The sequence below is a fragment of the Sander lucioperca genome, chromosome 7 (genome assembly GCF_008315115.2).
Source record: "Sander lucioperca isolate FBNREF2018 chromosome 7, SLUC_FBN_1.2, whole genome shotgun sequence".
Classification (NCBI taxonomy): Eukaryota; Metazoa; Chordata; class Actinopteri; order Perciformes; family Percidae; genus Sander; species Sander lucioperca.
This window is the reverse complement of record NC_050179.1, coordinates 42535198-42549957: the sequence shown is the minus strand read 5'-3', so window position 1 is coordinate 42549957 and position 14760 is coordinate 42535198. Positions and strand designations below refer to the sequence as shown.

General features: G+C 38.8%; 1 protein-coding gene across 1 annotated transcript; it reads right to left on the bottom strand.

Annotated features, from left to right (window-relative positions):
- Positions 1-753: 753 nt before the first annotated feature.
- Positions 754-13185, bottom strand: dnaaf4 (dynein axonemal assembly factor 4). Its single transcript, XM_036003592.1, has 9 exons — positions 12861-13185; positions 12339-12486; positions 6813-6946; positions 6475-6688; positions 6249-6394; positions 4355-4464; positions 4112-4265; positions 3520-3625; positions 754-963 (listed from the first exon to the last, which is right to left on the bottom strand). The coding sequence occupies exons 1-9, from the start codon at positions 12981-12983 to the stop codon at positions 851-853; spliced, it is 1248 nt and encodes a 415-aa protein (XP_035859485.1). The 5' UTR covers positions 12984-13185; the 3' UTR covers positions 754-850.
- Positions 13186-14760: the final 1575 nt, after the last annotated feature.

Below are 14760 nucleotides of genomic sequence, written 5' to 3'. Positions count from 1 at the left end.
ATGGTGACAAACATCCAAATATTTGTATTTCATTTTAGGAGCTGCAACATTTGACCACAAGAGGGTGTTGTACGCACACTGATCAAGTGTCTTCCATGCACTCTATCAGGGGTCTTCAACGTTTTTTAAGCTTAGGACCCCTTAACTGAAACAGAGACGATCAGAGACCCCCTACTACATATATAGTTTAAAATGAAGTTGCATATTAAACTGAGCCTACAATCACATGTGGGCGGCCTAAAGCCTTTATACATACATTTTTAGTGCATAGAATACTAAGCTATTAAAAAAGCCTAATAATTGTTGGCATGATTTTATAAATCATGTTTAATGTTAAACATACATGTGGCACAGTGAATCCTTAGGGTTAACTGTATCTGTGGATGGCCTTAGTGACTTACCTATAGGCCAGTAAGCAGTGGGGATTTATATTTGTTGATAATATGATGGATTCATGTGAAGACTTTTCCATTTTGGAAAAAACTTTTAAAAATTAACAATAATTTGGAGGCCCCGGCCTGCATTGACTCTGAGGACCCCCTAAGGGTCCCGGACCACCTGTTGAAGATCCCTGCTCTACATTATATTTGTCAGTAAAACACATTACAACACTTTTCATAATTTTTCCAGGCTCTTGCTGACATACCTTTTCCATTTCCAATAAAGCAGCAGGTAACAGCTTGAAGTCTGAATCTCAATGGCTACAGCAGGGATTAAACATTATATTTGACTTATGGTTACATATATGTAGTCTTTGGTTCTCTGTTGTCATTTATTAAATCATTGAATAATAGACAAACAACACAAAGACTAAACAGCCATACATAATATGTACAGTACATTTTCTGTTTCACTGTGTCTCATGGTCAGTGCCTTGAATAATGTCTTTGATTCTCTGTGTGTCCGCCTGCAGCACTTCGTTGTGAGGGGAAATCTTTAGAGCAGCTTGGTAGTCTTGTAGCCCTGAGAAAACATGTCACAGGTAGATCAGCTGACAGAGCAGGTGGACATGGTCACCTGTTCAGCCATTCAGTTATCATTTTGAAAAAACATGCTACAATGATGTATTGTTGCTCTAACATTATTAGTCCAGTCATTTTATGAAAAAAGTTGCAACAGAAGCAAATTCAACTGATTTTGTATCCTCAATATGTCCTGAGTAAGGAAAAAAAAAAGCCCTGAAGAATCCCATGAGGGGAAAGTTTCGAAAAAGACCCAAATGTAGCCTATTCATACGCCTATTCATTCTTTTCCTCACGTGAATAGGGTAACATTTTTAACCTTTAGATATCACCATGAAAATTACTGAGTTGATTACTTACATCAAGACAAAAAAAATGTATTACAAGTTTTTTGAAATTGTTTGTTAACATGGGCAAATGGCGCATAATCTAATTACGTATGTGCTAATTTGCATAAATACCACAACAGATCTAAACATTGGGTAAAGCCAGGTGAAAATGTCTTGTTGAAGCTTGTTGACATCTTACAGTAAAAGACTTAATGTTAAGGTCTGAATGGAACCCATTTAGGCTACCCATGAGCATTAATACATAGAGGCAGGAAGAAGTACTTTACACCAGCCTTTATTAATTATTATTGCAGGGATGGGGTTTGGGGCTGGATCTGTGGGACTGTTTCTGGGGGATGAGTCTGAGGGGCGAACAGGACCTACCTTTTGTCTTTTGCATTCTCCTTACCCTTGTCTCCTGTTCTTCCCTCAGACTCAACCCCCAGAAACCCAGCCCCAAACCTGGCTATATACCCAATGTTTAGATCTGTTGTGGTATTTATGCAAATTAGCACATATGTAATTAGATTATGCACCGTTTGCCCATGTTAACAAACAATTTCAAAAAAAGTAGTAAGTAAAAGTAAGTAATCAACTCAGTAATTTTCATGGTGATATCTAAAGGTTAAAATGTTACCCTATTCACGTGAGAAAAAGAATGAATAGGCGTATGAATAGGCTATACTTGGGTCTTTTTCAAAACTTTCCCCTAATGGGATTCTTCAGGGCTTTTTTTTCCTTACTCAGGACATATTGAGGATACAAAAGCAGTTGAGTTTGCTTCTGTTGCAATTTGTTCTAGGTTGACCCCCATTTTGGCATAAAATGACTAGACAACATGTCTTTAAAGGGTGTCTTTGGTATTTTTAAACCTGGACCATATTTTCCCATGTTTTTGTGTCTAACTGACTACATTCGGCTGCGGTGAAACAAGCTGCAATGTAACGTTAAAGGGCAACTGCGCATCTTCAATTTATGTCCACTAAAAGGGCTATTTTACCCATAGATATACATTTTTTTTATAGGTTTTACCACTGACATGCTCAGACTATTATTCTAAGCGTCTGACAACATTATGAAAAGGATCCCTACAGAGGTTGAACTTTTTGTTAAAGAGTAAGATCCTTTTTGCGCCAAAATCTGTGATGGGTTTCGGACATTTCTGTTACTCTGTATGTATCCTGTTTTGTATATTTCCTGTGTTCTCTGTTCTCCCTTGTGTTGTCTTGTGTTGTGTCAAGTTTCTGTGTTTAGTGTATTTCATGTTTTCTGTCGGTTGTTCCTGTTTCCTGTTTTATTTTGATAGTCTGGTTGTCTGTCTTGTCTTGTCCAGTTTTACTTTCTGTGTTTTCCCGCCTTTGTTGATTACCCAGTCTCTCCTAATGTGTTTCACCTGCTGTGTCACCTGCCCCTCGTTATCTCATTACCCAGTGTATTTAGCCCTTGTGTTTCCCTTGTCTCTTGTTGGATCATTTTGTGTCTGTTTGTGTCCATTGCCCTGCCTGTGTGAGTTTGTGTTTTGTTAGTTTGTATCCTGTTTGTTTCAGCCTTGTGCCTTTTGTTGTATTTTTTTCCCTGGGTTTTATCTCCCGCTCTGCACAACAAAAATCACTATTGCCAAACCCACTAGACTCCATTTAAATAAACAGTCATTTTATCATGTAAACACACGTCATTCAAAGTCCACAGAAACAAAATCATCACCACTCTGGTTTGGTTGAAATAAATCTTTAATTCACCCATTTACATGCTGGCTCTACACACGCTGAAAGTATTTATCTAAATGGAGTCTGATGAGTTTGGTGATGGTGATTTCGGGGCTGTTTCTGGTTAAACAAAAAGGATCGTATTCTTAAACTAACAGGTCTATCTCTGTAGGGATCCTTTCTATAATGTCATCAGACACTTAGAATAACAATCTGAGCCTGTCAGCGGCAAAAACAGCCTTGTTAGTGGCCCGAAATTGACAGTCCCTATTGCCCCATAGGGTTACATTGCAGCCCGGGTTGCAGCTTTCTTGCTCAATGCTGGAACAATTTCAAAGAGTCTTGTTAGTCCCTTAGACATCAATGCATGGGAAAATAGGGTCCAGGTTTAAAAATACCAAAACTACCCTTTAAACACAAGGCAAAAGTGTTTATTATTGTGAGTGTATCGTTAAAACCAAGACAGTCCAAAGGTGTATAGTAACTGCCAAATTAAAAAAAAAATTAAGTTGTTGTTCAAACCTTCTGCATAGAGCTGTAGCTGGCAGAAAGCAGATCCCCGGCGGACATGGGCTCTGGCTCTGGCAGCTGCATTGGCAACAACTGGTGGAGTCAACAGATCAAGTGCCTGCAGAGACACATGTGGGCAGATGTTTACTCATAATAGCTGGATGCAGCTTCTCTATCAGAATGATTCACAATGTGTACATAACTCATGCCAAACGTGGTACAGTAGAAACTTAATCAAACTGTGATATTTGACATGGTATTTATGATAATAAATAAGTAACACTTTCAACATAATTACTATTGAAGAAATTAACTATATAGACAGAATAGTATACAGGCTGCAGTAGTAGAATTTTAATTTAGGAGCAAATTACAACAATGTCCCTACACAGCAGTGAACAGACACAACTTATTTTGCCTCTCTCCTTGTAAAGAATCTCCAGGTATCATAAACCCAGTTATGTCTTGCTGCTATTTGCAAGTTTCAGGACACCAACATGCACAATGAAGCTTTAATTAAATGTACTTTGCAAAATGCAGTGGAGTACAGATGAACACAGATAATGTAAAACTATTACTCTATTACTATGGAGATAGTACAGACCTGAGAGGAATCCTCAATGGCCTTGTGTAGATTTTTCAACTTCAGATGACAAGCAGCCCTGTTTGAATACAGAGCTGGGATCTTTCTGTTGAGTCGGATAGCCAGGCTGTAGGCATTCACTGCGCTCAGGTAGTCCCCAGTCGCAAAATATTTGCTGAATGAAAGAGTCTATTTAGTGATTCCACGGTTGACAAAAAAGAAGTACTGTTAAATAGTTTCGAGAGCAGACTTAATTTCACTTACTCTCCTTTGTCCTTTAACCAGTCAGGGTTCCTCTCCTCTTCTTTCAGGTCCTTCAGCTCTCTATCATCTGCGTTTACTGCACGCCTGGCTTCAGCTTGTTTTTTGAGCCACTGGTTGGTTAAAATATAAAAAGTGCAATCTCATTTAAAAATGTCTTCATTAGACCCATAAAAGAGTTGTTCTGTGTATAGAGACTCTATTTCTCTGCTTATACACGGAGCAAATGAAAACAACAAAATCTGTTAAAATCACTAATGGATCTATTTCGTCTTGTTTCTTTAGCACTGCATCGCTGATCCACAACACGTGGCTTCCAAGGATATATAATAATCCTAAGGATCTGTTCATGTCATTACGTTGTTGTTGTTGTTATAAATCTGCATTAAAGGTGCACTATGAGTTCCTGCATGGTTTCAGTGTGATTTCATTTTTGTCTCAAATCGTAGGCATCTCTCCTTGATCCGCTAGCTGCCTGCCCCCTGAACACACTGTAAAAAAAGCCTGGTCTCGGGAGACAACACAGGGGTCGTAAACTTCAAACAAACACTAGAGGCACAGGATGTGCACCTAAATACAACAAACCACTCCAGCCAATCACCGACAAGATGGTTGAGGGAGGGGGTGGGGGTTAGACAGTTAGTCAGTTAGTCATGACAGTTACGGAAACATGGGGGGAGGGGCGAGCTTGCTCTGTTTTGTTTGAAATTTACTTGGAACGTCAACAGAAGTGACCATGCAGGAACTCATAGTGCACCTTTAATAATTAGCTCTTATGTTTGGTACCAGTAGTTGATTTTAGGTTATGCTGAAACTGTTAAAAAGCAAATTAAATGTGTAGTTTGTTAATTGCATTTAAGTATCCATTTGGTTTTCTGCAATTATTTATTGACCATCACACAAAATTAATCATCTGTCAATCACCTTAAGACAAGCCACTTGTATAAGTACCAAGTAGAACAGTTTGGAATTTCATTAATTTCTGTTGTGATCTTGGGTTCGCTGCTACGAAACATTAAGACATTACACAGTATATTAATACAGTAATAACAGGTGCAACATCATGTCAGCGAAACCGACCTCCCTAACGCACGCTAGGAGGATCCATAGACTGTAAAAATAATGGAAGAAGCTTCTGCGCCTGAAAAGTGATGCCAATTCGGAAGTTATTTAAACCTGCATTCTATCTCATTTCCAACAGGGGGTGACCCCACTGGTTACAAAAAGAAGTGAGTTTTTTTAGAAGTCTATGGGAAAATGTCCCTTTTACTCACTTGATTTATTACCTCAGTAAACATTTTCAGAATGAGTTTATGGCCTCAATTGCTACGTTCAAGTCTTCTTCAATGCAGCATGATGTTCATTTTGTAAATTTTGGTCCCTTTTTTTTTTTTAAAGACGGTAGCGCATGGGATGCTTTAGGATCGTGGCTACCCACCAACCTGTCAATCAGGACAGAGACTAAGCTATGCTAACCACGGTTGGGAAGCTGAAGCAGGAAAAGCTAACACTATAGCTACTGTAAGCTATTAATTGAGTTTCCTTTTACTCTACTCTTTTTATAGTGAAAGCTGAGAAAAGAAAGTGTCTCTGGTAAACGCTATCTTTGTCAAGGTTGAAAGGAGAAATAAAGTGTGAGGTCTATACGATCTAAAATTACGTTGCGTAATGTTTCCATTCAACAGCAACAAATATATTAACATGCAAATTAATAGTACAAATAAAAACGTTCCCATGTGCGTGTAAAAGACCTTAAAAGCGAAACAATTGGAGGTACAGTATGATCAAGTAAGAGGATTTTTGTTGTTCAACCAATTTTACACTTGATTCCTAGTGGTTGATGCAGATCTTTTTGAACACCCTGCAGATGACAGGAAAGGAAATTGGCAACTCTTACGTCTTCCTCCTCTGGCACTCTTGATTCCCTGAGAGCTGTTGGGAAAACTCGTGGGGTAAACGTGACTTGAATGTTTCCAGTGACTCTTGGAGCAGGCAGGTTTGCTTGCTTTCTCTTGCTCTTCCCTTCACTGTTGCCTCTTTGATCTAAATGCAAGAATATGTTCATTAACATACCAAAACCAATTAGTGTAAGAGCAAATTTGATCACACAGGGAATTACTTACCCAGTTCGACAGTTCCTCCAACTGAACCTTCAGTCCACTTCTTCTCGGTCATGGCTCGTTTGTTTTGATTGTCTCTCTGACTTTGGAGTCTGAGTTGGGCTTCTTCCTCTGCTTTTTGTTTCTGTCTCAGTTGCCATGCTGCCAACTCTGCTGTGTTTTTCTCTCGCTCATTGTCCTTCATTTTCTGGATACTGTCTCTTTCCTCCTTTTCAAGCTGAGATCAAGTAAAACATGCTATATATAAGTCCTTCTAGATTTCACAGCAGATTTGCAATGGTCATTTTGGACACTTGGTGATGTGAGTTATGAGTAGAGTGTGGTGTATGTTACTGTTGTACCTTCATCATTATCTCCAGTGCATATTTTTTCTCTGCATGCTGTTTTTCCACCTTGGATCTGGACTCTGAAGAAAGCTTTTCCTGGTATGTCAACAGAGCCCTTTCTCTGATCTCCTTCTTTTTTTCTTTATCATCTGAAACACATTAATTTATAATGGTAGATTAATTTGATGTAAAGGTATAGGACACTTTTAGCCAAGTCAAGGGGACATTCAAAATGATTGTCTTAAAACCAGTGGTCCTTTCTGAGCTGAGAGTTTGCTGATCTCTGTTTAACTATTTAAGAACCGAACCTTGGGGTATCCAATCTACAGCCAGCAGGGCATGTCAGCCTAACACCGTCCAGCTGAGTGATGTGTTGAGTACCGGTGGTGAAAAGTATGAAAATCATCCCATCAAGAGCTGAGGGGTATTGGCATTCCTGGCAGAAATTGATTCACAGTACGGGAAAACAATCTACAGCCCCCTTTCACACAGCGGTTCAAGGGAGATGGGTCTGTCTGCGTACTGCAAGAGAGGGATCTGTATGTGGACTGCAAGAGAGGGGCGTAACTCGAAGGGGGTGTAACTTGAAGCAAGGGGTGTAACTTAAAGTTGTCCAAATCACACGAGATGTCAAAACGAGATGTTGTCGGCAAAACTACCTGGACAAGATACAAGCAGATACGGTTTAGAAGAGAATCTTTGATACAAATTTGTGTGCAGACATCAGAACAAAAACATCTTAACGATACTCTGGATTAGGTTCCCTTGCTTTTATCATTGTCATTTCAGGACCGATTTATCATTGTTATGGGTTTGGTATGTTGTTCTGTGTTTTGTCTTATTTTGGTAGTCAAACATATCAAGGTAAGTTACAAATATAATACACAAATGGCACTTTTACTCAAGTCTGGGTCTCTAGTACTTTATACATGTCTGGTCCTGGTTGTGCATGCGTTGGAGGAACTGCATCAGTATGGCATAAAAGTGGTGTGTATGACAATGAATGGGCATCCCTCCAATTTAAACATGTGCGAGCTAATGGCAAACCCTCTTGAGCCCTCAAAAACATTTTTTGCACATCCAGTGACTAATGAGAGGGTCTTTGTGTTAATGGATGCTTGCCACATGCTGAAGCTGGCACGGAATATGTAGCAGGCATACAGTCCGATAACCAGCACCACTGAACAGATCAACTGGGAATACATTGTTCATCTGAATGATGTTCAAGCTAAAGATGGACTGCATGCTGCCAACAAGGTAACAGTTAAGCATGTTCATTTTGACTCGCAGAAGATGAAGGTATCCCTGGCTGCTCACACTACGTAACGTTCCGCTTTCTTTGTGTTGCAATTTTAAACTCCGGTCGATTTATGAGGACTTTGGTTAACTGCTCCTCAGATCTCTGCAGGGTAAATCCAGACAGATCTGTCCAATCTGAGTTTTCTGTTGCACGACTAAAACAACCTTTGAACGTACACGTTCCACAAAAACAATTTCCTTCCTGAGGCTATTTTGCAGCGGCACCATGTCACCGCTCTGTGCTTAGCACTGCCCAAGACGATTGTGATTGGTTTAAAGAAATGCCAATGAACGAGAGCATGTTTTTCTTCCATCCCGGATTGCTGTGTGGACTAGCCAGATCCTCCTCCGCAGCGCTGTGGAGGAAGGTCTGGCAATGCGAGACTAATGGAAACATGAAAAAGGATGTTGTCTATGGTGATGATCAGATGCTTTCAGTTAATGCAAACATTTGCTTTAAATAATTTACAGGCTTTTTGACATAATGAACAGCCACCAAAGAATTCAAAGCTCCCCTGGGTTCTTTGAATTGGACTGAGAGAGTAGAGTTATTGTTGAGAGGCAGGGAATACTTGATCAGTTTGGTGAGGAAAGATGGCACACTCCTTCACCGATCAAAAAGCTTCTGTTCGTCATTTGAGTTCATAAGTTCATGACAACAAAAGTTCATATGATGCTCTCTTCTCTTCTGACTTTTTGCTGTCTACTGTTTTGTTTCTGTTTGAATTATTTTATCTTTTATTATTTATTTATTTATTATTTATTTATATTAAGTGTCAAAATGGTATGTATGGCACTGTGTTCATATAAACAATTTTCGATGATATGATAACCTTAAAATATCACGCTTTATAGTATTACATTTATACGCTTTATAATTGAAAGTATGTAAAAAGGTCTTCCTTTTGAAAATAATATATTTTTTCACTACAGTAAATAAGCAAATGTACACCGTATAATAATACCACGATAAACCATGAAACGGGTATATCGCTGCAACCCTAGTTCATATTTTCTGCTTTCTCAGTTCTGTTCTAAAAATTGTTCCTAGTTGCTTTAATGTCCTCGAGGTAAATCCTTTATTTCAAACACCCTGACACTACATACTCCTAAGGAGCACCCAGTAATTTTACAGTATACAATTTCTTAGATTGAAAATCTTTAAAGAATCTTTACCAACCAGGAATGTCAAGGGAGGTTAGAGTTAGCTTCTTAAGTTCCAGCCCAGGATACTTTCCCAAAAGTCTCAACAGTTTTAGGTTTTTAAAAATAACTGCAACTTTATGTGGAAAGGTCAATTTACAACTTTCAATGAACAACATTAATTGGTGCTTTCTTGAGGTATCTTGGTTTGCATAATCATATTGACAAAATATTTTCTTTTGAAGGTACCTATCTGTCATGGGGTTCATCATCAATATAGACACCCTGATGTTGATGATTCCTGAACAGCTAGAGTTTCAGCGATACATTTGCACGAATCGATTGAGCCAGGATCACTTGGAGTTCCTCTTCAATTCAATCAGGGCATCAGGTATGGATTGCATGAGTTAATGAATTGTCTTCAGATAAGTTGCTGTCATTTGAAAAGAGCAAATATCTGTATTAAAGTGGAACTTTGCTGATTTTCAACTGGCAAAAAGCCCGACGGATGACGCGAAGCGATGCGTTTTGCATCATTCTGCGCACTTGTGACACCAGCTACAATTCAATTTCATTTCATTTAAAGTGTCAAATCCCAACAGAAGTTACCTCAGGACACTATAATTTACAAAGATACAACAATTTCCCACGAGCAAGTATTTGGTGCGACAGTGGCGAGAACAAAAACCTTTTTACAGGCAGAAACCTCAGACAGACCCTGGCTCTTGGTGGGCAGCCATCTGCCGCTGCTGATTGGGACACAAAAACACTGATACAGATATACAGAAATATGATTCATAATAATTATAGGCTTGTGATTGATGAGCTCCAGGCACTGGAGGCATGAAGGGAGGATGGGTGCTACTCATCTGCACGTATTGACCGCGCTGCAATGACACAGAGCCGGTTGAAAATCAGCAAACTTTCACATTAAGTTTTTTGTGTGTGTGTGTTTGTTTTTTAGGGGGCTGGAATAGCAATCCTACTGCAGGCCAGTTCCAGGGCATTTTCCGCCGTCTGATGGTCCGGTGTCTTTTCAAGCACTTCAGGCAACGTGGCGGTACAGGATGAGACAGTGCCCCTGTCTGTTGTTGAGATGTCCTCTGCTTTGCCAGCAGAAGAAACTGAAGAGCTTTCATCCCCTTTCGCTGACATCGCTGCAGTTGTGTGTGACCATAGCTACCTACCAACCCACTTTGGTGGCCTTGTGGAGAATGCTCTTGTATACAAATCTGAATTTGTTGTTTGACAGATTTTAAGAAAGTTGTCCTGTCACGAGTGCCGGGAGCTTGGTGACAGATGCTTTACCAGCATCATTTGAGCTGAGCTACCACTTGCTTACACTTAAAAACAAAGGAGGGTTGATGATTCCTTCTTAAGGGTCAGTGAAGGTGGTCAGTGAAGGTGGTCAGTGAAGGTGGTCAGCTCAGCTGAGCGGTTTATTCGCCAGTAAGGGGCAAGCCGTAATAGTGTCCATGGTCAATCAGTTTGTCCGGGCTGAGATTGGGTCAGAGGATGTGTTTCTTTTAAAGGAGCACATTCAAGAAATGCAGTTCGGAATTAACAATCATAATTTTTTGCTATTGTCATTAGTTGTGTCTGTCTTTCACAAACTAAGGCTGCACCACATTGCCAAACTGAACACTCTTACATTACAGAGTGGCAATATCCGTAAAAAACTGTGCAAAAACAGTTCTGTTTCAAGGGTTTTAGCTCCTATCCTCGTGTTCTGTAAAAGGCCATAACTTGTACAGGACAAAATGTAGAAAATTGCACATCAGGTAGAGCCTTAAGCATATTTGCATTTATATGTGTATGGTATAAAAATCGATACAGCATAGTATCGCAATATTTTCCATGGCTTATTGATTGCAGTGCAACGGCGGCTACAGGTGTCTTGCCAAAAACTCTCTACATGAGCTGCAGCCGAACCGCGACTGATTGAACCTGCAACATACTGTATGTGTTACAGATTGAGTTTTATAAAAACAAAAAGCACACACATTCAGAAGGTGCTTTACTTAAGCCATATAAAACGGCCTGTGAACGCACAGTGCCAATTCTGCTTTCAAATGTTTAGTTAAAATAAAAGGAGAGGCATTATCACTCAGCACAGTGTGCTTCAATGTGGATATTTTCAACTTTAATATAATGCTTGAGAGCTTAATGCATCATATTTTAACTGGGGTATTTTGTGAGTAGAATCTGAATCTGCAACGTTCTGTGTCAGGTAATTGTATGTTTTCCTCTGAAGTAAAAGTACACAGTAAGTCAGTAGTAAAGGCCTACAGTTGGGTTATTAAGTGCTTTGGGGGCCTTCTGTAAGTTATTTCAAGTACAATGGTTCTGGAAAAAGCTAAGCAGCAACCGGCCCATTTCAAACAGGCATGTTTTGAACGGGCGCTGCACTAGTTATTAAATTGCACATGAGAATTGGTACTAGAATAATATAATTAGTTGCCTTTTTAGTCCACTAGATGGTGCAGTTGAGTTATTTTTTCTAGTAAGAAATGCATCATTTTAGATAAACTGGATGTTTTAGGACATAATTTGAAGATGGAAAAGAGGTAATAATTTTCAATATATTGCAGAATATCACAATAAGTTTAAAACTGCATTAATATTGTATCGTGGGGCCTCTGTTGATTCTCACCCCTTTTCACTACTCAATATTTAATTTAATATTGTGTTATATTCAACATATTATACTACTATTGTATTGCTAATTATACTACACATACTATTGTTAATAGTTAATCTAATATGTTTTGTATTACTACCATAATATACTTATATATATATATATTTACATATTTACATATTTATTGTTATATATTTACCCGGTTATACATAAATTCTACTACTACTATTCATACCACATATCAGGGCTCAACGCTAACTTTTTAAAGTTTTTGTCAGGCTTGGCAACCAGGCATCAGCTTTTGGTTGCCAAAATTGACAATACAGTTGCCATGTTTTAAACTGCCTATATTTGGATCAATAAATTTCTTAAGCATAAGTGAATACACCCATGCTAAAGTTGACTAACTAACTGTACGGTTGAGTAAAATGACTACAAGGTCAGCCAGATGCTCTTACTTGTAGTTATCATCAGATGCTCCCACACTTTATTGGTCCTCTTTGACAAACTGATGACTGCAACTCCATTTCCAACCTTAGCTGTGCTTCTGTCATCATCAACAGGTTCAAACAGGAAGGCTTCAAACAGATATGGAGGGTAATGCACCTGTGCAGAAAAGAAAGTGGAAAACATTGTATAGTGCATGGAGAAAAATACCCAATTTCAAAAATCGTGCTCTTACATTTGTTTAAACTTAATGTGTCTACACATTATAAAATAAAGACATGGCTGTGACGTTAAGAATGTAATCTTTTGTCTATAGCGAACGACTAACGTTAGACCAAGAAAGGTAATGCTAACGTTATATCCTAGTTATGTAGCTACAGTCTATGGTTATATCCTTATGTTCTTTATTCATAAGTTTCTACCTAAACGTTACCGTTACGTGTATGACAAAGCTAATATTGAGCGTGTCACGTGTGACAGCGACATGCAATTAAAAAGGGTCCACAACGTTTATCGTTGTAAGCTATCTTTACCTTGAGGTATTCTTCTGTAGACATGATGTCCACTTTCTCAACTTTCCTTCCTTTTAAAGGCACACTTATGAAAACCGTCGAGTCTGTCTGTGTCCATGAATAGTCTGTTACTAGCAACGGCATTTTCGGCAAACCTATTTTTTCGTGTCACCCTCCTGTTTGTACTTTTGCCCGCACAACTTGGAAGCAGCAGCTGTCCAATTGTGGTTCATTAATAGCGCAAAAATATCGATGTATTCAGGTTAAAAACAAAGTTCTGCGATAAAAGAGTCGTGAAGGGCAAAAACTGGCAGTACTACCGTATGGCGTCTCGTTGCTATGGTGACCAGACAGAGACACACCATGCTGCCTTTAAATTTGTCGGAAAAATAAGTATTAGGAGTTGCAGCCAATAGGCTACCAATTATTAAAGCGATGCAAACCCACACTTTACAGTACTGTCATAGCAAAGTAAATTAGGCCTATATAAAATATTTCATACAGAATTAGCTTCAAAAAGCACAGTACACAGATCATTTTTTCACTGGAGTAACTTGCTCTCCAATATAACATACATCTACTTAACATAATGAGAGCATTCAGAGATTCACATTATATGTTAAACTGTCTTACATGTCTTACATGTACATTTACTTTCACAGATCATCACAGTCTGTCGGAGCTTTAAGTTTATAGGATTTGGAAACTGGCTTACCCAGGTGTACAGGCATAATTTAGATAGGCCTATGTCGCTGCTTTAGCCGCTAATGCCTTCTCTTCCTATACATCCTCATCAATTACTGTCCAGTGGGGAGAGGATGATGAATCCCTTAAACATATTCAAGGCATTATCAGTAGCAAATATTTTAGGGCACCTGTTTACCAGTACTAAAGGGTTTCAACGAATGTTCTTATTTATATGACTTAATAACAGGTAAATGTATTAATGGTTCAGTATATTTCAACAATGCCTACCGAAATACAAAGGAATGAGAGTGAACTGAGGATTTTGTTTATGGCCTAGGTTCTCTTTGGTGGCTCAAATATCAGTTGCTAAAATCTGTATTTACCATAGAAATACCAGGATGTTTTACTAGGCAGCTGGATCATCTTTACAACAGGCTGGATGGACTAAGTGGCTGCTGGCCACAAATGTGGATGAGGGTGCTTTTTCTTGAAATGTAGTAAATATATTTTAGACTTAAAAATATCCCCTTTTCTTATATGGAATTAGTTTTTCATTGCTTGTTATCTGCTGAATGGGTGGAGAACAAAAGCTGAACCCATCTGAGTAAATTCACACCCACACGGAATCTCTGCAGGACAAATAGGTTTGCTATTCTATCCTGTCGAAGGTCTTCTCCACGTCCAACGACATGACAGACTTGTCAGGGGGGCCAGACTTTTCAAAGAAAATATTAGACAACCTCCTTGTATTATGGAAGCCCTGTCTTCTCTGCACAAATCCATTCTGGTCGAAATAAACCATTTGAGGTAAGAATGGTTCCAATCTCCTCGCTAGAGCTTTACGTAACATTTTCAGGTCATTATTTAAGAGTAAGATCGGTCTATAAGACCTACATTGGGTTGGCATTTTCTAGGTTTTAGAAACAATGAAATTATTGCTGTGTTAGCAAAGGAGGGAGGGTTCCTATGTCTCCTCACATGCATCTTGCAACGTAGTCCCTCACACTGAAGATGTGTGGAGAGAGGAAAAATCAAAAACACATTTTTAGAGAAATGAGACGTCTAATATACAGCACAGTATTTATACAGTATTTATACTCAAACCACAGTGCAAGTATATTTCACTGCTAGGACTCAGATTTAAATTGAATTTATTCATATTCTGTTTGTAAATCAAAAATCCAGGTTGTGATTAGGGACCTTTACATTTGTAAAAATGATTTATTTTCCTCCT